We start from the raw sequence: 25,077 nt of genomic DNA on the forward strand, positions 1-25,077 counted from the left end.
ACACACACACACACACACACAGAGAGAGACCAATACCCAAAACCAAAAACCACTTTTTTGGACTCAGGGGACCTTGAAACGTATAGAAATGTAGAAATTGGGGTACCTTATTTTTTTCGGAAAGCAATACTTTCCTTACCTATGGTAATAGGGCAAGGAAAGTAAAAAATTGCATTACCGTACCGGTACCTACTCCAATGAATTATTGTAGATTAAGTGCCGGTTGCACAAAAGCCGGTTAAATTGTAATTATCGTGGTTAATTACATGAGAAGCAGTCAGAGAAGCCGTCCTTTCAAAGAAGCCTTCTTTGATAGGTCCTCGTGGAATTGATCATGGTTCAAATTAAACCGGCTTTTGTGCAACCAGACCTGATTCCATACATTTGAGATGAAAACTATTTGTTTGAATAATCTACAAAATATAATATTTATTCTCAAAAAGATTAGGATATAATTCTCTTCCATTTGCTAATTATATTAAAAAATAGAGCTAATTCAATTTTATTTAATATTTCCAATGACCAAAATTCAGCTTCCGCTATATTGGGAACCACCCCCCTCCCCAAGAAATGTGCTTTTTAGCACATGAATTTCGAGAACACAGTTTGCGTCTCATTCCTTCTCCCCATGTAGGCACCCCTGCTTACCAAAATTATAGCAAAATAGATCTATCATAAATATTTTCTTCACAGCTATAATATAATATTTTTGTGATGAAAATTGTCGAGGAATTCATGAGCAAAGTGAATTATTATTGCATGGGTTAATAAACCTGCTATGAATTTCATTTCAAAAATTGCATTACGGTACCTACTCTAAAAAATAATTGTAGATTAAGTGCCGGTTGCACAAAAGCCGGTTAAAATTTCAACTGTGATTCCACGAGAACCAATCAGAGAAGCCGTCTCATCAAAAAGACCTTATTCTCTCTGATTGGTTCTCGTGAAATTAATCACGGTTCAAATTTAATCGGCTTTTGTGCGGCAATAAATTTGAAATGCAGTAGCAGCAATTCTTGCCACTCAACCAATACTGTCGGTTAGAAGTTAATAAAATTTTAGTGCAGAATTTTACAGCTAATATATTTAGAAAATGTATGCTATGTTCTCATAATGGTTGACTTGACTCATGCCTACCTAAGGCTATTAAGTGCACCTGTGCAAATTTTTCCACAAAGCCGAATATTTTTTAGCACAATGGGAATGTTCTGTGTTATTTTATCTCTAGAGTTGTATTCATATTGGTTTAAAAAACGTCGTCTGATTTGGAAAAATAATATTTGGAAAATAAATTTTATTGAAAACTATGAACCACTAGCCTACATAAATGAATTATAATCTTTGAAAATAAAATAATTCACTAGATAATAAATTAATTCTAGTAATAAGACGTACACTATCTTCTTCACTACATTATCGCAATTTTTGGTTGGTTAATATAATTATAACAATCTATTCAACAGAGAGAAACTATGTAACGAATTCAATCTGTACGAATCACAATATGAGTACAGTAATCAATAATGAAGTGTTTTGAGCTTTGGAGGTTCAATTTTTTTCAAACTTCTGTTTGCGGCAGCTTTTTCTTGAGTGAGAAGAAAAACAAGAGGAATGCTAGTTTAAAGTGTTTTAATATTATTTTCTCAAATACCCATCTTTATTTGTATTATTAGTCAGTCATTTGACCGTCTCCATTTCCATTGCGGGTTGGGGAAGGGTTATTCATAATCGGTGATGTTCCTTATTCGCACTAGGAACTCCACAGAAAATAACATTATTGATGAGAAAATCACAGTTTATTCTCGTAATGGATAATTTATTTCACCTTTTGAAGATTTTTCATGCACGTACCCTAATCATATTATTATTTTCATAAAAACACTTCACTTACATGGGCTACTTTTGAACAAGTTAATAAAAACAATATAAATATATTCTTGGGTACTACAAGATTTTTATATTGGTTTTATTAATTTATTATTTTCATTTTATTGATTGTAACACAAGATAAACAAGAAAAAAATGTAACAATGCTAGAAAGTGAGTATGTTAATTTTAATATTCACTGTGGAACAAAAACTGTAGAATCTGTAATATAACACAATTAAAATTAATTAAACAGAATACAATATTATATTACAAGCTATTATGATTCCAAAAAGGTGATTTTTATTGATTCATCTCAAAATAGTTCTTACGCAATTTTTATTGATAGGCCTAATAATCATCATCTTGCAAATTGGCAAATAAGTCGTCCAATTGACCACTCTCGAAATAGCTGGCCATCTTTGCAAACAGCATTCTCTTGTAAACTGGGAGCACCGTGTACAAATACTCCAAGCTGAATTTCTGATTTATGACCGTGATGAGTTTTTGAACCTCATCCTCGTCCAATTTCACGTTTCTTTCTGCCAAAGTGGCCTCAAGCACTTGTTTTGCAACAGAATAAACACATTCTGTTGTCGGATCTGCGGTACCCGTCTTTGAATTTGCAACCTGTTCAACACCGAGAATAGCATTTCGGTTCTGCTGCCGCCATAACCCCACAGCATGTTCGAATAGCGGCCTGTGGCTGGGAAACTTATTTAGGTGGCCAGCAATGCCTGTTTCGACTCCAACCACTACTGTGAACTCCCAGTTGAAATATTTGTCAGTTTTTAACACATTAACAGGGAACAAGTCACTGATCAGTTGACTTTTCAGAGCCTTTTGCGGCAATTCATGAAGAATGGAGGCTTCATAATAAATCCCTAGTGTTAACATGTAATCTGAGAACGGATTGTAGGTCATTTCAGAAAGTGGCGTGAAGCTTTCGTCTAGAGTCTCACCATCTGAGCATAAAACCGTGGTAGCGCTCATCTGAAAAATACGATATAAATTATTATATTTCCAGTTTATAATCAGAAAAGTTCAAATCACCTTCAATCACATAACCAATATTTAAATATCTAATCAAATTAATATCTAATCTATGCTAAAGCTGTTTTTAATTTATTCGAATTAAAATTACATTCACATAGAATTTTCAAGCCTTTGCATGGAAATCAGAGTTTTGTTTCAAGTGCATGCTAGCTGAATTAAGTTATCCTTTATGCATTTACCCGATTTCTCAAATTGGCTATTGGATTTCTTCAAGTAAAATTGCTCTCAATTATTCAAAGTTGAATAGCAGTATTCTTGACTCTCTTTTAAATGATAAAAATAACAATAAACGGTATGATATTCAATTATTACATATCATAAATTAATATGGTAATACATATCACTTCACATTTATTTTTTTAAACTAATTAAAACACAATACCGTATAAAAAACATAAAGTACCCTTTTGAAATATTTTTAATAAATGGTGTCAAGGCCCGGTTGCACAACAGCCGGTTAAACTTTAACCGTGATTAATTTCACGAGAACCAATCAGAGAAGGCGTTTTTTAAAAGAAGGCTTCTCTATAATCTGTTCTTGTGGAATTAATCACGGTTAAAATTTAGCCGGCTGTTGTGAAACCGGCACTTGTTTTTTTACATAATTATGATGTATTTTCCAGGGATTCTCAATAGCTTCTTAAAATAACACTTGGAAATTACATGAAAGCCGAAACATGACGTTTTTTTAAAGAAAACCAAAGGGTCAGGGTTTGTTTCATAAAAAAGTTATACTGGATTACATTAAAACATCACAAACAAGGACAAACTATCTATAATCACTATAGTTGGCAGTTGTATAGGCTAAGTAAATTCCATTTATTGGCTCAATAAGTAAGCCTTTACACACTAAGTAAGGATTGTAATTGTAAGCGATGCTGATATTGAAAAGCTCAAATAGGGTTACCGTGGGAGTTGATAATGATTATTCACCTGTGTGAGTACGTATCTTCTTTAAATTGTTCATTTTGATATTTTATTGCATTCTTCGTGATATTTATTTGCTAATTTGAGCATTTTTATTTTCCATTTTTGACATGCAGGAAAACAGCGATTATTTGCACTTACTGAATAGTACTTTTTTGAAGGAGATTCAGATAAAAATAAAGTGTTTTTCTAGTTCATTCTTATATAAGAAGTATGCGTCGAAATTTCAGTAATTTTATGTTGGATTATCACAAATAGAACACCTAGTCACCTTTATAGTTCTAAGTGAAGTATAGATTAACTCTGATGAATTGAATCTATACAACATTCCAAATTACAATATGTTTGCTCACTGTAATGAAACTTATAGATCAGGAGGAGTAATTTGCCAGGCTCTATAAATTCTGTCTGTGTTATTGAGGATAATTGCATGAGAACAGTTGATACCGTACTCTGCTATTTAATTGTAACATATTAATAAATAAGGTACTACTCTAACTCATATTATTCTGTGTTTATAGATTGCAAGAGTTTACAGAGAAAACTTTCATAACTGAGCTTGAGCAAAGTGAGTAGTAGATTTGTTATAGATAAATGTTGCCTGTTGCCGCCATGAATAAAATTATTTATTTATTATTTATCCATTTATTTATTTATTAACTGTTTTTTTCATAACTGAGCTTGAGCAAAGTTGAGTAGTAGATTTGTTATAGATAAATATTGCCTGTTGCCTCCATGAATAAAATTATTTATTTATAAAACAACTAGGTTCACAAAAAAACTCATTGGCCATATATTCATCAAACACAGACAGATGAATAGTTTTAAACATGCTATATTTTATGTGAACATTACAGATCATTGTCTGTTAGGATTAAAACTAGATGAGGTTAAAATCGATAGAGAAGAAATAGCCTTATCTGTTAACAAGCAATGGGTTGATATCGATAAGGTTTGCGAATGCCTGAAGTCTAGGAATTTGAGTGAATGTTATCAGATAGAAGATGTAAATCTAAGTTTCGAAAGGTTTCATGCCATACTAATAGAGATAGTAAACAAATGTTCAAAGACTATCACTACTAATAGGGGATTAGAAAAAGCAAATTAAAATAATAGGGCAGCCCTTGGATGACCCATCATTATTATGGAAAATGGACAAGAGAAAAATTACACGTATAAGTTAAAAAAGGCCATATGATACATCGTTAGGAAACAATTATAATAGTTATTATGATACTGTAGTTTAAAAAAAGAAATAGGTACCGGTATAAAGAAATGTTGATGGTTTCTTGGTCCATTCCAAGCTGCGATGTATTAACACACTTTTTACTATGTATTTCACACGACATGCAGTCAAATATTTGAGTAAATAATCAAAAACTTTTACTTACTGACAAGTATGTGTAAGAAGCTGGTTGCTCTACATTCACGCTTCTTCTTTCTAATCATATGAACCATATGACTTGTTAATAATTTACTATAATGTTGTTTATCAAACTAATAGCAGAGCTGATGAGAGAATGATTGAATGTTCATATTTGTACAGTTTAAGATTTATTGAGGTTTATATTATAATTGACATTAAAATCGATTTTCTTAAGTAAATGAAAATCTTTCGTCAATTATTCATTTCAAGTAATATGTGCGAAGTAAGATCATTATAAATCGATTTTTTTGTTCAACATGCCGAAAAAAGGTAAGAGTGAATTTTCAATTGATATTGATAGGAATTTGTTTTGGAAAAATTCTCGGGGAAAATTGGACAAAATGCAAAATTCTGGCTGGAAGATTTTGAGAAAGAATGTATCCGTTACAATATCCACAACGATGAAGAAAAAATAACATGTTTAAGACTATTTTTAGAAGGGAGTTCTGAAGATTGGTATACTTCCAACAAATATAAATTAGGATTGAAAAATTGGAATTTGTGGTCAAAAACATTTCTCCAAACTTTTTCTAATAAAGGCTGGTCAAATGTGAGATATGCATATTCATTCAAATACATTGAAAATTTTGGATCTATGCTTGATTATGCTTTGAAGAAGGAACGATTATTGCTTGAATGTGAGAGAACTATGACAGATGAATCTAGAATCTTACATATTGTTGTGGGACTACCAGTTCATATTCAGAATAGATTAGATAAGGAAAATATCGAGACCACAGAAGATCTGATGAATGAGATTCAAAAATATGATTCATTCACAAACTCAAACGGACATAGTCATATAAATAGCCAGAAAAAAGACTCAACCAAGATGGAAGAGATAAGAAGAAAGAAGACTCCTTGTTCTGTATGTACAGCCTTGGGAAAACCAAATCGCTTTCATCCTGCAGAGATCTGTAGGAATAAAAATAAAACAGTGAATTTCACAACCTGTGAGGAAAATACACTCGATGTTGATAACTCAAAAAACTGAATAAGCCGGCGTGTAAGTTCATTCCATTGATTACAGTTAATGTACTAGTTGATAAAAAGAAGATTGTAAAAGGGGTTTATGACAGTGGCTCAAATATCACTCTAATAAATCAGAAAATTGTTGATGAGCTGAAGACAAAACTTATGAACGACCATAACCTTTTTCGAACTATTAGTGGTGTGAATTTTACAAATCGCAGGGCCAAAATTCCAATGAAAATCAATAAAATTGAAGAAATATTAGATGTATATGTTGTGAAGAACAATAATTTCTCTTATGACTTACTTCTTGGATTGGATGCAATAAAAAAGTTCAAATTGATACAGAATGAAAATTTAGAAATTTTACAGAAGGTTGATGACAAAACAGATGTTGAAAGATTGAATTATGAGTCATCTGTCTTTTCTGTAAATATGGAAAGCAATCTGAATTATCTTGATACTGAAAAGAGACAAACAATAACAAGGCTGATTGAAGGTTATGAATCACTATTTGCAAAACACAAATATGATGTAGGTGAGGTAAAACATGCAGAGGCAGAAATCAAACTTTCAGAAGATAGATATATTATTAAGAAGCCATACAGAACGTGTACCCCAGATAAAAAAGAAATAGAACAACAAATTTCAAAACTTTTAGAGGCAGGATTGATTGAATATTCAACTTCACCATTTGCATCTCCTGTTACACTTGCCTTCAAACGAGAAGAAAAAAAAAATCACGGCTATGTATTGACTTCCGGGAACTGAACAAAATTGTAATACCAGAGCCACAACCATTCCCAAGAATAGAAGATATAACAGTGAAGGCTGGTAATTGTAAATGGTACACAGTACTTGATGTTAATTCAGCATTCTGGACAATACCAATAAAAAAAGAAGACAGAATGAAAACTGCATTTGTGACCCACGAAGGCCATTATCAATGGTTACGGATACCATTTGGTTTGAAGACCGCGCCTGCAATTTTTCAAAGAATATTGGGTAACACTTTACAAAAAAATAAGTTGACTGATTTTTGTACTTGCTACATTGATGATATTTTAATATTTTCAAAGACATTTGAGGAACACTTGAAACATATAAACCTCGTACTTGATGCGGTTTATAAAGAAGGGTTCAAGCTGAAATTGGAAAAATGTAACTTTGCAAGGAGTTCAATTAAATATTTGGGACACATAATTGAAAATAACTCAGTCCGTCCACTCACTGACAATCTCAAAGCAATTGAAAATTTCCTACAACCAAAAACCAAGAAGAATGTACGCCAGTTTTTGGGGAAAATAAATTTCTATTATAAATACATAGAGAATGCAGTGAAAGTTCTAGAACCTTTACACAATCTACTGAGGAAGGACATACCTTTTATCTGGTCAGAGACATGTGATAAAGCTTTCCAAAACGTGAAGAAATACTTATGTTCTAGTCCCGTATTACAAATTTATGATTTTGAAAAACCAGTATTCATTTTCACCGATGCCAGTGGAGAGGGATTTGGAGCTGTACTGAAACAACCAAAAGAAAATAATGAGCTTCATCCAGTAGCATATTTTTCAAAAAAACTGAGCCCTGCTCAAAAGAAGAAAAAAGCTATTTATCTGGAATGTATGGCTATAAAAGAGACAATTATGTATTGGCAATATTGGTTGATAGGACGGAAGTTTACAGTGATCACAGACCACAAACCATTGGAGAATCTCAGAGTGAAAGCACGAACCGATGAAGAATTGGGAGATCTTGTATACTACCTATCGCAATATGATTTCACATTGATATATAGCCCAGGAAAAGGAAATGTTGAAGCAGATACTTTATCAAGAAATCCAGTTTTAGAGCACTTTGAAGGAAATGAAGACATTTTAACAGTTGTGAATTTGATATATATACAAGAAATAAAAGACGATCAAGAAAAAAACAAAGAAGCAATAATGAATAATAGGAATGTTGAATATAAAGAGGAAATATTCTACAAATGTATGAAAGGAAACAAAAGAATCTTCCTTTCTCAAGAAAAGGGTAAAGAATTGATTGAGAAAATTCATTTTCAACTAGGACATATCGGAACTCACCACACACTATTACACATACGTCCACATATTACTACTTTTCCAACATGGATGAAATGGTCAAGCGCTATTGTGATTCGTGTCATATATGTAAGAAGAATAAAACAAGAAGAGGTCGCTCAATAGGATTACTTTCACAATTGGGTCCAGCTAGTGAACCGTATGAGATCATGTCGATAGATACTGTTGGAGGGTTTGGTGGAAACAACTCAACAAAACGATACCTACACATATTGGTCGATCACTTCTCTAGATATGCATTCACTTCAAGCTCTAGCGGTCAAACTACTAAAGAATACATTCGTTTGCTAGATCCTATCTTACAAAACCATTCTGTCAAGATCCTATTAGCTGATCAATATATGCGTCTATCAAATCAAAAAAGTTTAGAGATTACCTACTCGAAAAAGGTGTTACAATGGTGTTCACATCGGTAGATTGCCCACAATCAAATGGTCTTAATGAGCGGCTAAACCAGACATTGGTGAATCGTATATTAGATGCAAAGTGAATAGTCCAGAAGGAAGAACGCAGACGTGGTCGAAAATAGCGGAAAGTTGCACATCAGAATACAACAAGACAATCCATAGCACTACTAAATTTACACCAAGATATCTGCTATTGGGAGAGGATTTGGAAATAATACCATCACAACTGAGGAAAAAACGAAACTTACAAATAGACAGAGAAGAAGCAATAAAAAATTCCAATTTAAACCACAAACGGAACAAACTGAGATGTGATAAGAACAGAAGAATATATGGTTTCAAGGAAAAAGAACTAGTGTATATAGAAAAAGGGAACAAGTTGAATAGAAATAAATTAGATGAAGTTAGAAGTGGACCGTTCCCCATTATAAGAAGAATATCAAACTCAATGTATGAAGTGGCCTGCGGAATCAATGGGAGTGAACCAATCATCTGTCACTCAAGCAAATTGACACCTTTGAGGAAGTTTCTCGTTCAAGGGGGGGAGATGTAAGAAACTGGTTGCTTGTTAATAATTTACTAATGTTGTTTATCAAACTAATAGCAGAGCTGATGAGAGAATGATTGAATGTTCATATTTGTACAGTTTAAGATTTATTGAGGTTTATATTATAATTGACATTAAAATCGATTTTCTAAAGTAAATGAAAATCTTTCGTCAATTATTCATTTCAAGTAATATGTGCGAAGTAAGATCATTATATATGTTCAACAGTGTGTTGTTGAAAATGATCGCGAGACGGTCGAAAGTACTACAGTCAATAAGTAAAAGATGTTGATTATTCACTTAAATATTTGACTGCATGTCGTGTGAAATACATAGGAAAAAGTGTGCTAATGAAATGTTATTATTCAAACAATATTCGAGGTGCAAATGGATACCCAGCCAGGCAGTGTAAGATTATTGATAATCTAATAATAAGTGGCGAAAGCCGTAATTATAGCTTTGATAACATAGAATTAGGAGACAGTACTATAGAGTGCGATCCTCAAAACAAAGCTGAGAAAGTTAATCGTTTTCTGGTTGATCGCTGTTGAGTCTGACTGCAACGCACCTTCGGCTGCCTGCCTGGGTCTTTATCATCACTGCCGATCCTTTTTTATAGAGCCAACAACAGATACGGTACCGTAACCAAATATTGAAAACTATATCTAGTCTCAGAAACAAAAAATCCTTTGACTTTGACAAATTTAATGTCATGTTGATAAAAAAGATTGCTCCGTATTATTGCTCCCGTTTCGACTAATATATTCAACTAGCCGTCAGGCTCGCTTCGCTCGCCATATCCGTCTAGCCAGGGGGCTCCGCCCCCTGGACCCCTGACTGGATCATCAAAAAATGAGATCAGCGTGCTCGCTTCGCTCGCCTGCATTTTTCATTTCAGCATGCTTCATTCCATCAGAAAGTCGAAGTACTGAGAAAACGCAGAAAAGCTGAGAAAAACGTTGGAAAAACGCAGATTTTGGGCGTATCTTTGGCGTTATTCCAAATTCCTTCTAACTCATCATTATTACACCCTAGCTTAGCTTCTGTACTAAATTTGAACAATTTGTGTTCATTTGTTCTCGATAAATCCGAGAAAAAGCAAAAAACCGCTGGACAAACGCTAATTTTGGGCGTATCTTTGACTTTATTGCGAATTCCTTCTAACACAACATTATTACACCCTAGCTGAGCTTCTGTACTAAATTTGAACATTTTCTGTTCATTTGTTCTCGATAAAGCTGAGGAAACGCTAAAAAACCCCTGGAAAAACGCAGATTTTGGGCGTATCTTTGGAAATTTTTTTCAAATCCGTTCTTAGTGCGCCTCTAAAGGGCCAACTGAACATACCTACCAAATTTGAACGTTTTTGGTCCGGTAGATTTTTAGTTCTGCGAGTGAATGAGTCAGTCAGTCAGTCAGTCAGTGAGTGCCATTTCGCTTTTTTATATATATATATAGATTTGAGCTTTAGTGAAGGTATTTTCCCAGAAACTCTGAAATTAAGTACAGTTATTCCGATTTTTCAAAAGAAAAATTGAGTTAATTAGAATAATATTGGACCAATCAGTTTGCTGATTAAAAATTAGTTTAACTCTTCTTAAAAATGTTGAAATATTATGGACTAATGATTTATGATAGAAGAATCTCTGCCATGAAGAAGAGGAAACAGAATCAATAACTCACTAGTGACATGGTGATGAAGCCAGTCAAGAAAACGCATGATTTCCACGAAAAACATCCAAAAGTATTCAGCATTTTGGATCTTTTTTTGAAGTTGTAAATGAAGGATTCTGATAGGCCTAACTACTACTGCCAATAGATGATGAGTGTAATGGAAATGTTTTACCTTTTTGCGTCAGTCAGAATATTGATCATTATAAACCGGCTTGATACAAGTGTTCATTTTTCAATAGAAAATACACGTTACTCCGTCATAATCAAATATTGTACAGCTAATAGACTACCTATCTACTAAAAACATATATCTACTACCTACAATACTACCTACGATTGACATTTGCAAAAATGATTGTTTTTGGTTCACATGAAGAATATTCAAATCCTGTTTATCTTGGATAGTTTGTAAATTGCATGTGAAACCTTTTCCCAAAAGATAATAGATTTCTTTAAGAATCTGATCCTCTTTTGAAGTGAAAAAGTATGATGATTTATCTACCTATAGAAATTATTATATAGGCTATATATATAAGTTTTTACTATTTATGATTTATCTATAGAAATTATTATATAGGCTATATATATATATATATATATATATATATATATATATATATATATATATATAAGTTTTTACTCTTAAATTTGATACTTTTAATTTGATATATTCTACTTGGTAGAATGTTTAAAGATGTAACAATCATAGTAGAAAACTAATTGCTAGTGGTTTATGCTTGAAAACTGAACATGAGGCGATAAGGACAAAACTGTACCTAATGAAAAACTGGAAAGATACTTGGAATAAACTAAAACTTGATTTATAGGATGACATTATATGACTGCGGATGATGATGTATGGAATATGAGTTTAGATGTATAACTTATATTTTATCATAGAACATTAATAATTTATACTAGGTTATTGAACTATTTTTTCTTCCTCTTCTTCTTCTTCTTCTTCTTCTGATGATGATGATAAAGGGAACATAAGAAAAAGGGGACGAAAAAAGGAGATGAAGGAGAAGAAAATAATATGATTAACAATAAAAAGAGAAAAATAAAGAAGAAGAAGAAGAAGTTTTGGACCAACGTCTGTTTTTTCTCTCCTTTCAATGTATTATTTTAATGAAATAAATAAAGTGACAATTAAAAATCCCAGGTGATGGTCACCTCTGCTCTCCTCCTCTATATTTTTCCTGTTTTTTTTTTCAGAATCATTGACCATCAGTATCAGTATTAATATTTATTAAATATTGTTTAAAAAAACATGTTCAAATGAGCCTAATGTATGGTTTGGAATATTAATACCATACCTTTTGTTTCAGCATGCCACGAAAGTACATTCCACTTAATAAACACAAGAAGCATACAGGTGAAGATATCAACAAAGCTCTTCAGTTGATCAAGGATGGGATGAGCCTAAGGGTTGCAGCAGACTGTTCTGGAATTCATTACAGTGTCTTGTACAGACATATGAAGAAGGGAGGAGAAATAAAGAAGAAAGGGGGCCAAACTGCGCTGTCTACAGAAGAAGAAAAAATATTAGTGGATAGGATAATGATTTGCAGTGAATGGGGTTACCCAATTGATTCAGTGACATTGAGGCTTTTAGTTAAGGAATACCTTGATAGGAGTGGTAGGAAAGTGAAGAAGTTCAAAGACAATTTGCCCGGAAAAGACTTTGTTTATTCTTTTTTAGAAAGGTACAAATCTTGCTTATCATTCAGGATGTGTCAGAACATTAAAAGATCACGAGCAGGCATAACACCTGAAGTAATCAATGAGTATTTTGCCAATCTAGAGAAAGAACTAAAAGATGTCCCTCGATCCAATATTGTGAACTATGATGAGACAAACTTATGTGATGACCCAGGCAAGAAAAAGGTAATAACAAGGAGAGGCTGCAAATATCCTGAAAGAGTTATGAACTCAACGAAGGCATCCACTTCAGTGATGTTTGCTGCAGCTGGTGATGGGAGTATATTACCCCCTTACGTGGTGTACAAGGCCCAACATCTGTATGACAGCTGGAGAGAGGGAGGACCTGCTAACTCACGCTATAACAGGACCAAAAGTGGCTGGTTCGATAGTTTTTGCTTTACAGATTGGGTGGAAACGGTGGCTTTGCCTTACTTCAGGAGATTGGATGGTGTAAAATTCTTGATTGGAGACAATTTGTCAAGCCACCTATCAGTAGAAGTGATAAAAAAATGCAACGAGAGTAATGTGAAATTTATCTTTTTGCCAAGTAATTCAACACATCTTACCCAACCCCTTGATGTGGCGTTTTTTCGTCCCCTTAAAATGAATTGGCGTGCTGTGTTGGGAGACTGGAAGAATGGACCAGGGAAGTATGAGGCAACAGTCCCAAAGGATAAATTTCCTAGCCTTCTCAAGAAGGTTTTTGATTCCTGCAAAGCTGAGAATGTTGTAGCAGGTTTCAAGAAATGCGGTATCATACCAGTTGATCGTCAAAAGGTGCTGGATATGCTTCCAGGTAGTACTGGTAATACCACTTCCACTATCACTGGAATGCCCACTGTCACAATTGATGATTGTTTGAAAGACCTTCTTCAACAGATGAGGGAAGGTGACACTCCTCAACCAAGGAAGAGAAGGGTGAGAGTTTCGGTAGCTGCAGGTAAAAGTGTTGAAGTCAAGGACTTTGAAGATGAACATGTAGATGGCCCCACCCATGAAAAGAAAACAAAAAGTACTACCAAGAAGACAGACCATTCATCATCATCATCTGACTCATCATCATCATCATCAAGCATCTCAGACTTAGACAGTGAAACTCGATCAGAAGAAGAAGAATCAGACAAGGAACCACCTAACCCAGAACTGAAATTTTTGCCTGGAGAGTTTGCCGTTTCAAAAGTGTTTGGTAAAACCAAAGATAAGTTTAGAATGTATGTGTGTAAAATTGTGGACTATGAAGAAGGAGGCTATGTTTGCCAATTCTACAAAAAAGTTCCACTGGTGAAAAAGTTTACTGCTACTGATGAAGAATCATTTGTGAGCAAAGAAGATGTCATCAAAAAACTGAATTCTCCAGTAGCAGCTGCCTCTTCTTCTCGTTTTAAGGACACCATCACTTTTGATGATGACCTAACTGGGCTGCCAATATATTAATTTAACGTTTCAAGATAATTCCACAAGAATTTTTGGATTTTTAAAGATTTTAAATGTATGAGTCTAAGATTTTCCCACATTAAACATGTCAAAAAAATTTTACCACAATTTTTTACATTTTTTACACTCAGTGTCACTAAAATGAAGTGTTTCCATTCATACAATTGATTGGTAATAGAAATAATCAAAGAAAATAAGAGCTGTTTCTATTCACCCCTCCCCATGGGGTGAATAGAAACAACAACATTTCTTTTTTTTTAATTTCTTCTATGATATAAAAAAATAATATGACCTTACTGCTTGATAGAGGAAGGGTAGACCGGGAAGCTGAGGTATGTAGCATCCATATATCAGTAAATTTGATAACTGTTTTATAGCTTCAAAGTTGAAAATTGTTGCTATTCACCCCATTTTACGGTATTTGCTTTTGAAAATTTATGAGAACTGATAACTGATTTTGAAAACTGATAAGATTAAAATACCATACTCTCTGCTCTTGTTCGAAAAAGATCACTGAAAGAGGCCATACCACAAGCTGCGAACAAACTTCATGACTCCTACCCTAATGACATTAGAAGTGATTTTGAAAATGAATGTTTGCACTTCAAAATGTATGGAGAACAAGAAGAACTTGGTGGAATCTATGTCGCGTTTGAATAAATCATAGAATATGAATTGAAGTTCTCTTTCTCAAATCTTGAAGTAGCTGTTAGAATATTTTTCTAAGCAGTAGAGCAGTCACCAACTGCTCTAAGAATGTTAAGAAGTCTACAGTTTTCTGTTTGAAAAGACGTGATCTTGTTATACCGTGTTATTCACTTCATAAGATATAAGTGACATCAATTATTTGCTTTTACATCCTATTACATTAAGCGAGCAATTTGTATATATATGTTTATATTTTTATATCTGGTTATTTATGTTCAACGGATCTCGAAAACGGCTCTAACGATTTTCACGAAATTTGAAACATAGTAGGTTATCATATAAAAGTTCGATTGCACTGAGTCTCATCTAGGGAAAACTCGCTGAAGGACATAAAAAGGATAACAATTATTCATCCTTGGAAGAACCGATGATAATTTCGTCATCTGTCGAAACAGAAGATGCGTGTGTGGTAGAGAGACAGAATTATTTCCAGCTGTGTAATCAATCAGCGAGAAATATTATCTAGAAATTTTAATCGATTTGATAAGAATAATCTGATTTGTTGACATTACATGATCGATAATCATTCTAAACTAGAGTATATAATAATTTTCAAAGTTATTCATTATTTGAAAATTTCAAGTGATTAGTGAGTGTTATTTTGTTATTCAATTTGGTTTGTAAATAATCTATAAATTAGAACTTTTTTGTTTTTAAATGTTTGGACTGAAAATTGAACCTGAAATCAAGTGTATGGAACATAACCAACTTTCTGGACTATTTCTAATGTAAAAATCAAAATTCGGGGAAGAAACAGTTTCGGGCTGTGTCTGTTAGTCCTTCCCAAATAATTTTAAAGAATTGTGTTCAGTTTATCAATAGTTTATAAATAAATAACAAACGAAGCTTGGTGCCCCGATATCCTATTATATTAAGCGAGCAATTTCTGTATATATATATTTATATGGTTATGTGGTTATCTGGTTATGTGGTTATGGTTAACCTATATGGGTATATATTTATGTTCAGTATTTAGTATTTAATAGCTCAACGGATCTCAAAATCGGCTCTAACGATTCTCACGACATTTGGAACGAAGTAGATTTATGATATGAAGATTCGATTGCACTAGGTCTCAACCCTTGGATAACTCGCTGAAGGACATTAAAAGGATAAATACGTCCGTGGAAAAACAGCTGGAAATTTTGTCGTCTGTCGATACCGTAATGGAAGAGAGTGAACGAGTGCATGTGTGTGGGATCATCCAGCTGATCTCACGAGAAGAAAAATTCAGCAAGAGAAACTTATTTTCGTTTATTTCTCTTTTTTTTTAGAAAACATGTTTACTTCAGAAAGTCCGAAATAATAACTAGATGCTGTTAGTAGTGATACATAGTATATTAACAAATATTGTAGCAAACATAGTATATAATTCTAAATCGAATTTATAGTACCGTATATCTATTTGTAATTGATGATGTGTTTGTTTTTTGAAGTGTGAATAAATTGTTATTTTGATGAGTGATAGTATAGCTTAACCTAGATTTTGATTTGGACTGTAGTATAAATTTGAAAAGGGGCTGTTTTGGGCATAAGTCTGTTGTGCCTCCTCATGTAACTGTAAAAATAATTGTACGACTGAGAAAATAAATAAATATAAACTATAAATTCAATCTTTCGTAACAAATTTTCTATGCTTTTATACTCCAGAGCTCGGTCCCCCGATATTCCTATTATATTGAGCGAGCAATTTCTGTATATATATATATATATATATATATATATATATTATATATATATATATATATATATATATATATATGGCTGTAGGGTTATCTGGTTATGTGGTTATATATGGGAATATATTTATGTTCAACGGATCTCGAAAACGGCTTTAAAGATTTTCACGAAATTTGGAACATAGTAGGTTTATGATATAAAAATTCGATTACACTAGGTCTCATCCCTGGGAAAACTCTCTGAACGACATTAAAAGGATAATTCATCCTTGGCTGAAATAGCTGAGACTTTGATCGTCTGTGGATAGTACAGTAAAAAGTGAGCAAGTGATTCTGTGGAAAATCAAAATCTCGCATCCCCGAAATTCATAAGCTGACGTATAGCCAGCTGTAAAATATAAAAACGATCATTTTAGAGAATTGTGTTCTGTTTATCAATAAATGAAAATAACGAGCGAAGCTCGGTGCCCCGATATATAGTAATAAGGGGAACGCCAGTAGAACATTTGCCCAGTAGTCCAGTCACACTATATACATTGGTGCATGCAATTTATATTGTAGTTTTGATTTTTCAATATATTATTTGGGTACATAAGAGAAGTCCAGAACAAATTTCTTCATATGCAAAATTTCCTTGTGCTAGATACAGAGTGGCCCAAAAACCTCGTATTTTCGGCTCATTTTGCAGTTTTCATCTATTTCTGCCAAATCTCGTAATCGGACAGAAAAATTTTCTCTCGCCTTTTTTTTAGATTATAAAATTCTGAATGAAATGAGATCATTCGGATCTCTCTATCTTTAATGAGTACTGAGTTATGATTTTTCAAAAAATGAGTGAAATTTGAAGAAAAATCAATTTTGATGAATAGTTAGTTTTTGATCAACAATATCTTCCGATTGTTACCATTTAGATGTGTAATTCGGAATCCATCTGGGCGTATTTTTGTGCTCTACAATCTGAGATCAGGTAGAGCGCTTTATCTTATAAAGATTTCCAGGTAGGTACATCTGACAACAATGCTCCTTGTACTGTGAAAAACACCTCATTTTCAGCTTCAATCATCATCACCAACTACATTGTCCTCACATTGATATTTCGCACAACGTCATAAGTTCATGAGATTATGTTCTATGAGAATCACCCGTTAGATGCACTTCATTTCAGTATTTCCTAGTGGAGAGACAAGAAGAATGAAGTGTAGTACGATGAAATCTGAGCACTGTGTCAAAAGTTATGAGTGTTTGAAATTTTGATCCTTGAGGTATCCTTGAGCGCGCCTCTCCACTAGGAAATACTGAAATGAAGTGCATCTAACGGGTGATTCTCATAGAACATAATCGGGGGGTGTCTTTTTTATTTCTATATTGACTGGACTACAGGTGCCATTCACCTAAGCCCGGGGGCTGCTTTAAAGGGATCGGTGAGCTGAAAATTTTCACATTTTAACTTATGATTTGTTGATCAGCTGTTTTGAAACAAAAATTATATTTTTCATTATTTATTCACAGAGAGAGATGGGAGGATAAAATAAATAGGAAGAGAGAGAGAGTGTGTGAGAGAGAGAGTGTGTGAGAGAGAGAGAGTGAGAGAGAGCGAGAGAAGGAGAATAAGTGGAAGAAGAAAAAGAAGGAAGAGGAGAAGAAGACTTAGGAGATGGAGAGTGAGGAGAAGAAAAAGGGAAAGAAGGAGAAGTCGGAGAAGAAGTGGAAGAAGAAGAAAAAGAGGAAGAAAAAGAAGAATAGGAAGAAGATGAAGAAGGAAAAAATAAGAAGAAAAAGGAGTAGAAGAATAAAGAGAAAAAGAAAAGGAAAAAAGAAATAATGATGCGATCCGGGATTACCTACTATAAATTAATGTTCTAGGATAAAATATAAGTTACACTTCTAAAACCATATTCCATACATCATCATCAAAATTTATCAAATTATAGAGTCTAAACGTATATATACAGGTATATAATAACTGTATAATTTTTTTTTTTTTTTAAGATTACGTCCTAAAGACTCCAGTCATGGAGTATAAGACAAGTCATGTTATTACATAATAATTCTAACACTAAGTAGTTCAACAACATAATAACTATTATAGATAAATCATCATAATTTTCACTTCAAAAGATGATCAGATTCTTAAAGAAACCTATTATCTTTTGGGAAAAGCTTTACATACAATTTACAAACTATTCGAGGTAGACAGAATTTGAATATTTTTCCTGTGAACCAATAATAATAATTTTTGCAAATGTCAATCTTAGGTAGGTAGTAAAGATATGTTCTTAGTAGGTAGTGTACTCTATTATCTGTAGATAGGTAGGCTACCGTAGTCTCTTGTAATCATGAAAATAAAATGGAAATTGGCGTTTCTTGCAATGAATCTAAAGAGATTGAAAATCGGAGTACCTACCTAATTATATTGCTCTGATATGTAACCTATACAGATACAAATACAAATATGGCTGTTACTGAAATGTCATGTTAATTGCTCTACAAGAGAAATAATAATGGATTTTTCATTATCAAATCAATCTCGCTAGGGGTTTCTATAAAATGAACAAACATTTTTTATCTATGAGTCTACTATGGATTTTCATGTATCGGTGTCTTAAAGATAGTTCTTAATTAATACGGTACCGGTTCTGTAATAATTCAAGTATTTTTTAAAGGACACATCAGGTATTTCATTTATTCAGTGCCTCGTATACCGTCATTCCCTTCCCCAAAATAACATCTGAAATATTTTAATCACAGTGTGAATAATTTATTATAATGTAAATAACAATAAGCATAGTTATTTTATTGGTGATGAAAAATCTTTCAGTAGTGGCAAGGAAAGTAGTATTCTCTAGGTACCTATATTGAGTAGTATGGTCACACGGTAGGTAATTTTTCCATGGAAAATGGAAAATCGGGAAATTGTTTTTGATGTTTCACAAGAGAAACAGCCCTGCTTCTGCTTGACCAATCACAGCACACAGCGTGACTTTATTTTTGAAAGTCTCGTCGCTAGAGTGCACTAGAATCAAAAACAGCTGTCAAACAGCTGTCCGACACCGACAGTCAGAGGAATGGCGAATGGACGAATCTTTTCTTGCATAGGATTAGGATTTGAGGTTATATTGTATTTTGATATTGCATACTGACTTATTTTATAAATTTATGTCTGTCAATTGAAATTACGGTATTCCCTGTTTATTAAGGTATGTATATATTTAGTGGTATAAAAATTGTATTAATATTGCGGACATTAGCCTACCTACTTGTGCAACAGTAACGAATTTCAATATCGGTAGTATCAAAATAAAGCTAAAAGACCTACCGTATTATACCTATAAAATGTTACTTCACACTAGATATAAAACTAAAATAAGCAATTAATAACTAAATGATATAGTCAAGTAGTAACTAGTCTAGTAGTAGTCTGAAATAAATAAACTAGAACTCACTACGTTACTACATTTCAATATTATTGATATAGGCTAGCTTAGACTACCTGTACCTAAAGTATTCAATGGTGAATGGTGCTCACAAAGTAAAGTCTAGACTATTCTAAAATGTTACTTCACACTAGATATAAAACTAAAATAAGCAATTAATAACTAAATGATATAGTCAAGTAGTAACTAGTCTAGTAGTAGTCTGAAATAAATAAACTAGAACTCACTACGTTACTACATTTCAATATTATTGATATAGGCTAGCTTAGACTACCTGTACCTAAAGTATTCAATGGTGAATGGTGCTCACAAAGTAAAGTCTAGACTTAATATCTCTTGCCAAGATTGTCAATCTTAAGTTTAGCTCGATTGTCAATTGTAAGTTTATAACCTTATAAAGTAATTGAATACTGCCTACCTTTGATCAAAGTTAGCCTAGTATAGTTTTGGCATTCCGGTTAATGAATTCTGTTGCCCCTAACTGGTTGTACCCTATATGTAGAGATATCTCATAGGCCTATTATTTATTTCGAATATTGTTGGGGGCCAGTCAAGCAGGGAATGATAACATTGCATGGATATGTGCAAGTGCACGTCAGTTCATGCATGAACCAAGAAACAACATTAATTTGGAAAGAGTCATTGAAATCACGTTATGACTAGCTGCTCTAGCTCATTCTGACGCAACCAGCATGTGCATAAGTTCAGTGAGAGTTTTTCCATTGCTCTTTCCAAATTTATTTTCTCATCTGCGCACATGTCATGCATGAGCACGAGTGCACTTACACATATACGCATCTAATGAGATTATAGCATTAGTATAAAGCACCCTCATGATAGGAAACCCGAGAACACTATCATGACTTATTAGGCTATTCCAGGGTGTCCAAATCATTCCCTGGCCATCTCTACCTTATTGTACTCCCCCTCCCTTCCCCGGATTTCTACTCCCAAATAATAAAAAGATCATTCTTTGATGTTGGCTATTATATCACATCTTACAGATTCGAATGAGTTCTACCTCTATTGGAAGCCTCTTGTAGATTATAAAATACATGCAGTAGTTGATTCTTCAGAAAAAGTATAGCTTTTTTTGATAGTCTTTTTTCAAACGTAATTGTAGATCTCTAAACATTATCATATTACTTGATACTCACTTACTTGATACTTGTAGATATCCCACTAGTAGCGCGACAGCGCCGTGGTCGTCATTAGTTGGCCCTGCGGAACATACTGTCATCATAGAATTCCTGCAGGCTATAGTATGGCCTTTGTTGTAGGTGTCTCTTCAGTAGGTCCTTGAAGGCGCCTATGCTTTCAATATTTTTTATTTCTTCTGGGAGATGGTTGTAAATCCTGCTGCATAAGTATCTGGGCCCCTTTTGCGCCAGTCCAGTTCTCACTGCCAGTATATGGGTGTCATTATGTCGTCTTGTGTTGTATCGATGTATATGTTGGTTCCGTTGGAAATAGTACGGTCTTCTTTTAACCATTAGAGCTGATTCAAAGATAAGGAGGGCTGGGAGTGTTAGTATTCCGGTCTCAATAAACAAAGGTTTGCAATGTGTCAGGTAGTTTTCATTGCATATAATTCTTACAATCTTCTTCTGCAGGATAAGCACTCGTATTTATTTTATTTATTTATTTATTATTTTACAAAGGCGACTTTCTAGAAGTATTTTAAGCCTAGGTGATGATGATGAGATGAATGATAATACAATGAAGGTAGAGTTATGAATGAATAAAAATTATAGGTTATGCTATCCACTTGAATAGATTCGAGTCCACTTTTCAGTCCAGAACTAAACTAGAAATTTTAAATTGCGCTATGGCTACATTTCGTAGTTGTAAACAATCTTAAAGTTTGGAACTCCAGTTTCATTCTATTCGTCATCATTCTAACTGAGTGGAACTCCAGTTTCATTCTATTCGTCATCATTCTAACTGAGGGGTGACCCCCTGAACTCCCTGACACAGTCTATCCGGTTCTCCCGGTCAAGGACGAAGAATTCAAGTATTCAAGTAAGTACTCAAGTCAACGCCCTGAAGAACGTTCTTATACGAACAAATTCTTTCTGAGCATTGTGTGCAGGATGAATATTGTATAATGTTTTTCAATTTCAGAATAGGCTACTTCTGTTTATTCTTACATAGATTAAATAGCTCACCCATTTCTCATGATTTAAAAAATTGAATTCATTCAACACAAAATTTCGGGACTTTTAAACGTCTCAAAATCTTTTTTGCGACACTGTGACTTTTAGTAAAAAAAGGGGTTTCTGGACACCCTAGCGCTAGCCGCATATTGACTTCCATGGCATACAATTTCTAGATCGTTGGCCAGGATATTCCTTGGTTGATCGTCTCATTTTCATGTTAACATGAACAATTATGACAGGAAATGTGTAAAAACTCTTCATAAAAATGGTCAATAGACCACCCACTAACATAATCATATTATGGTAGTGTAGAGATCATGAGAATTCTCATTAAAGAAATCGTCCATTTCATAAGATTTCTGTCACTAGCCCCCTTGACAATCGTATTGAAATCACTGACTGGGCGCTCCCTCACTCTTGTCAGACGACAGCGCGGCACATCCAAATTTGTCCTCCTCCTTCGTGCGTTGCGTTGTAGTGGTGTACTTGCTCCCTCCTCTGCAGTGTTGATACGTTGTTCTTTACATATAGCGGAGAAGCCAAAATGTAGTGACCACAGACTGTGTAAATGCCCAATCTGCGGAAGATGGGCTGGCAATGAGGATAATGCTTACTATAATATGTAATAACACGTAGTACCCACTTCTGCAGCAACAGAACGTCCTTGGCATGTGGTGAATGGTCCCAGATTATGATACCATACAGGATGCGACTTGCAAAAACTGCATGGTAGCCTATATCAACAAGTGTTCCATTCTCAAAAGCCTTCTCAGTTTCCTGAAGAGATATATCACCCATGATAACTTCTTACATACTCCAATAATGTGTGGCTTCCCTGTCAACGTAGGCTCATTTCCAAATTCAAGGAGGGTAACTGGAAATTGATTGTGATTTGTGCTGCCAAATGTGCACTTCAATTCTTGGGGTTTCCCTTCATTGAGAAGCAGATTGTTTTTAATAAACCAATCTCTTGCTTCTGAGAAGAGTTGCTGTGCTCTTGCCCTTGCTTCTATGCGGCCACTACCTTTACCAAATGTGGTATCGTCAGTTAACAGCAGGCTTGAATTCTTTAATATAAAATAATCTATCATTATCAGGAAGATCAAAGGCCCAAGCATCGATCCTTGTGGAACACTATCAGGCACTTGCTTCTCTTTTGAATTTGGCTCCCATCAAAGAAACAATCAGCATGCGGAAAAGTAGAGGGTGCTGGATGTGATTGTTGGGTGGTATTTTTAAATTGTGCTCTGTTTCGTCAAAAAGTGTGTTGGATGAGAAATTTATTTGATTATTCAGGATGCTGTTGGGTGAACTGTTCTGTGTGATTGTGGATTTCATATTGTTTCAGTACACTTAGTTTTCTGATTTTTCGTGTAATGTGGAGGACTTTAAGATTAGTGGCTGTTTCAGTGTATATGTGGTCTGTTCTTATGATATGGTCAGCAAAGTTAGAATGGCTATTTAGTTTATTTATGACTCTAATTGATCAAATAAATTTACAATTATTTTATAAAATAGAGCACAATTAAAAAATACTGCCCAACTAGCACATCCACCAACTTATCATCTCCACCAACACCTCTACCTATACTCCCTATCATTTTTTGTGTTTTTCTACTTCAAACTTGTTTTCATTCAATTAAATGTTGGATTAATAGTGAAAAGAATGGGTACACAATACAACACGATAAATCAAGTGAAATGAATTGGAACACTGCAATCAGAGCTTTTGTATTTTTTATAATGAAATAAAACACAATCAGTTGTCTTTTTCACATAAATACACAGTACGCTATACTAGTAGTTCTCTGAACAGTAGACCTCACGCAGTATTCTCATCCACAAGTACCTGATTGAAACTATAGACCTTATCAAAGACCTTAAAGAGTTATGCATCTTTAAGGTCTTTGGACCTTATGGAAATATAGCAATAAACTGGATTCTCCACACATCTGTGTAATCACTTGTCAGCTGATTTATGATGAATAATTCTATAGTCTGATTTTTACTCTAATATTGGCGTATGAAGGAGGCTCCTTTTTCCTTTTATATTACCCTTGAAATGCAAAATTTCAAAAAACCTTGTTTATATGTCGACGCGCAATTAAAAAAGGAACATACCTGTCAAATTTCATGAAAATCTATTACCGCGTTCGCCGTAAATGCGCAACATATAAACATTAAAACATATAAACATTTAAACATTAAGAGAAATGCCAAACCGTCGAATCTCACTTCGCTCGGTCAATAAATATACATTACGCTATTGTTTTTCTATGGTATTATACAGTAGTAAGTAGTAGTATTCACACAAAACTAACTCAAGTTTCGATGCTAATGGTCTAAATTTAATATTAAGTATTTCATGATGATACCATGAGTATATAAGTTACCATTTTAGAATAAAAGTTAGTTATGTTTGAATTAAAATATAAAAAATTACGTGTTTTTATCTACTCAAGTTCAATAATTCATTTATTTTGTCTTACTTTCAGGAAAATGAATACAATATTCAAACTTGTTCAGCAAAAGTTGGCTCCATCCATTTCTCGAGTGGGAACTTATCAGAAGATTGTTGAGCGGTCGTTCCATGCTTTCTCGCAACCTGTGACACAGATCGCAGTCAAACCAGTTGACCGACCCCTGCTATCAGCTGGCCAACAAATCTACCTTATTCCTTGTTGCGGATTCAAATACAAGGATGTGCTCAAAAAAAGGTGCAGAGACTGTTTTGTAGTTGTGAAAGACAGGCAAGCCATGGTTTTGTGCAACACTCATCCCAGACACAAGATGAAGCGAATAATGCCCAAAGAGAAAGACACGTGGATTGTAACTCATCACACTACTGGCAAATTTAGGGAATGGTGATAGGTTCTAGATTTTGTAATAGCTATTTGTAGATATTAAAAGGGCACGTGTTTGCTAAAATGTTTATTAATTATTTTAAAGATACTATCTTAATATGTGGGGGGAAGT

The 25,077-nt window shown here is 33.9% G+C and overlaps 2 protein-coding genes across 6 annotated transcripts; one reads left to right on the forward strand and one right to left on the reverse strand.

The window, feature by feature from the left end:
- Nucleotides 1-1,614: 1,614 nt before the first annotated feature.
- Nucleotides 1,615-20,494, reverse strand: LOC111045282. 4 transcript variants are annotated; one of them, XM_039428695.1, is made up of 2 exons: nucleotides 20,361-20,494; nucleotides 1,615-2,859 (listed from the first exon to the last, which is right to left on the reverse strand). In XM_039428695.1, the coding sequence occupies exon 2, from the start codon at nucleotides 2,857-2,859 to the stop codon at nucleotides 2,218-2,220; it is 642 nt and encodes a 213-aa protein (XP_039284629.1). In that variant the 5' UTR covers nucleotides 20,361-20,494; the 3' UTR covers nucleotides 1,615-2,217. The 4 variants fall into 4 exon arrangements, with proteins under 4 accessions (XP_039284629.1, XP_039284628.1, XP_022186345.2 ...); XM_039428694.1 differs by lacking the exon at nucleotides 20,361-20,494 and adding an exon at nucleotides 19,298-19,388 and having other exon boundaries at nucleotides 1,615-2,862; XM_022330653.2 differs by lacking the exon at nucleotides 20,361-20,494 and adding an exon at nucleotides 10,993-11,153.
- LOC111045283 (39S ribosomal protein L36, mitochondrial) lies at nucleotides 19,490-25,029 on the forward strand. 2 transcript variants are annotated; one of them, XM_039428696.1, is made up of 2 exons: nucleotides 19,490-19,705; nucleotides 24,597-25,029. In XM_039428696.1, exon 2 carries the CDS (start codon nucleotides 24,601-24,603, stop codon nucleotides 24,967-24,969), a length of 369 nt encoding a protein of 122 aa, XP_039284630.1. In that variant the 5' UTR covers nucleotides 19,490-19,705; nucleotides 24,597-24,600; the 3' UTR covers nucleotides 24,970-25,029. The 2 variants fall into 2 exon arrangements, with proteins under 2 accessions (XP_039284630.1, XP_022186346.2); XM_022330654.2 differs by having other exon boundaries at nucleotides 19,544-19,618.
- Nucleotides 25,030-25,077: the final 48 nt, after the last annotated feature.

This window comes from Nilaparvata lugens, chromosome 5 (assembly GCF_014356525.2).
Source record: "Nilaparvata lugens isolate BPH chromosome 5, ASM1435652v1, whole genome shotgun sequence".
NCBI classification, from domain to species: Eukaryota; Metazoa; Arthropoda; class Insecta; order Hemiptera; family Delphacidae; genus Nilaparvata; species Nilaparvata lugens.

Coding starts and splice junctions, on each gene's coding strand:
- LOC111045282 (XM_022330653.2), bottom strand. CDS start 11,064: ATGCTGAATACTTTTGGATGTTTTTCGTGGAAATCATGCGTTTTCTTG. Junction 2,860..10,992: donor GCTTCATCACCATGTCACTA/GTGAGTTATTGA, acceptor CGTATTTTTCAG/ATGAGCGCTACCACGGTTTT.
- LOC111045283 (XM_039428696.1), top strand. CDS start 24,601: ATGAATACAATATTCAAACTTGTTCAGCAAAAGTTGGCTCCATCCATT.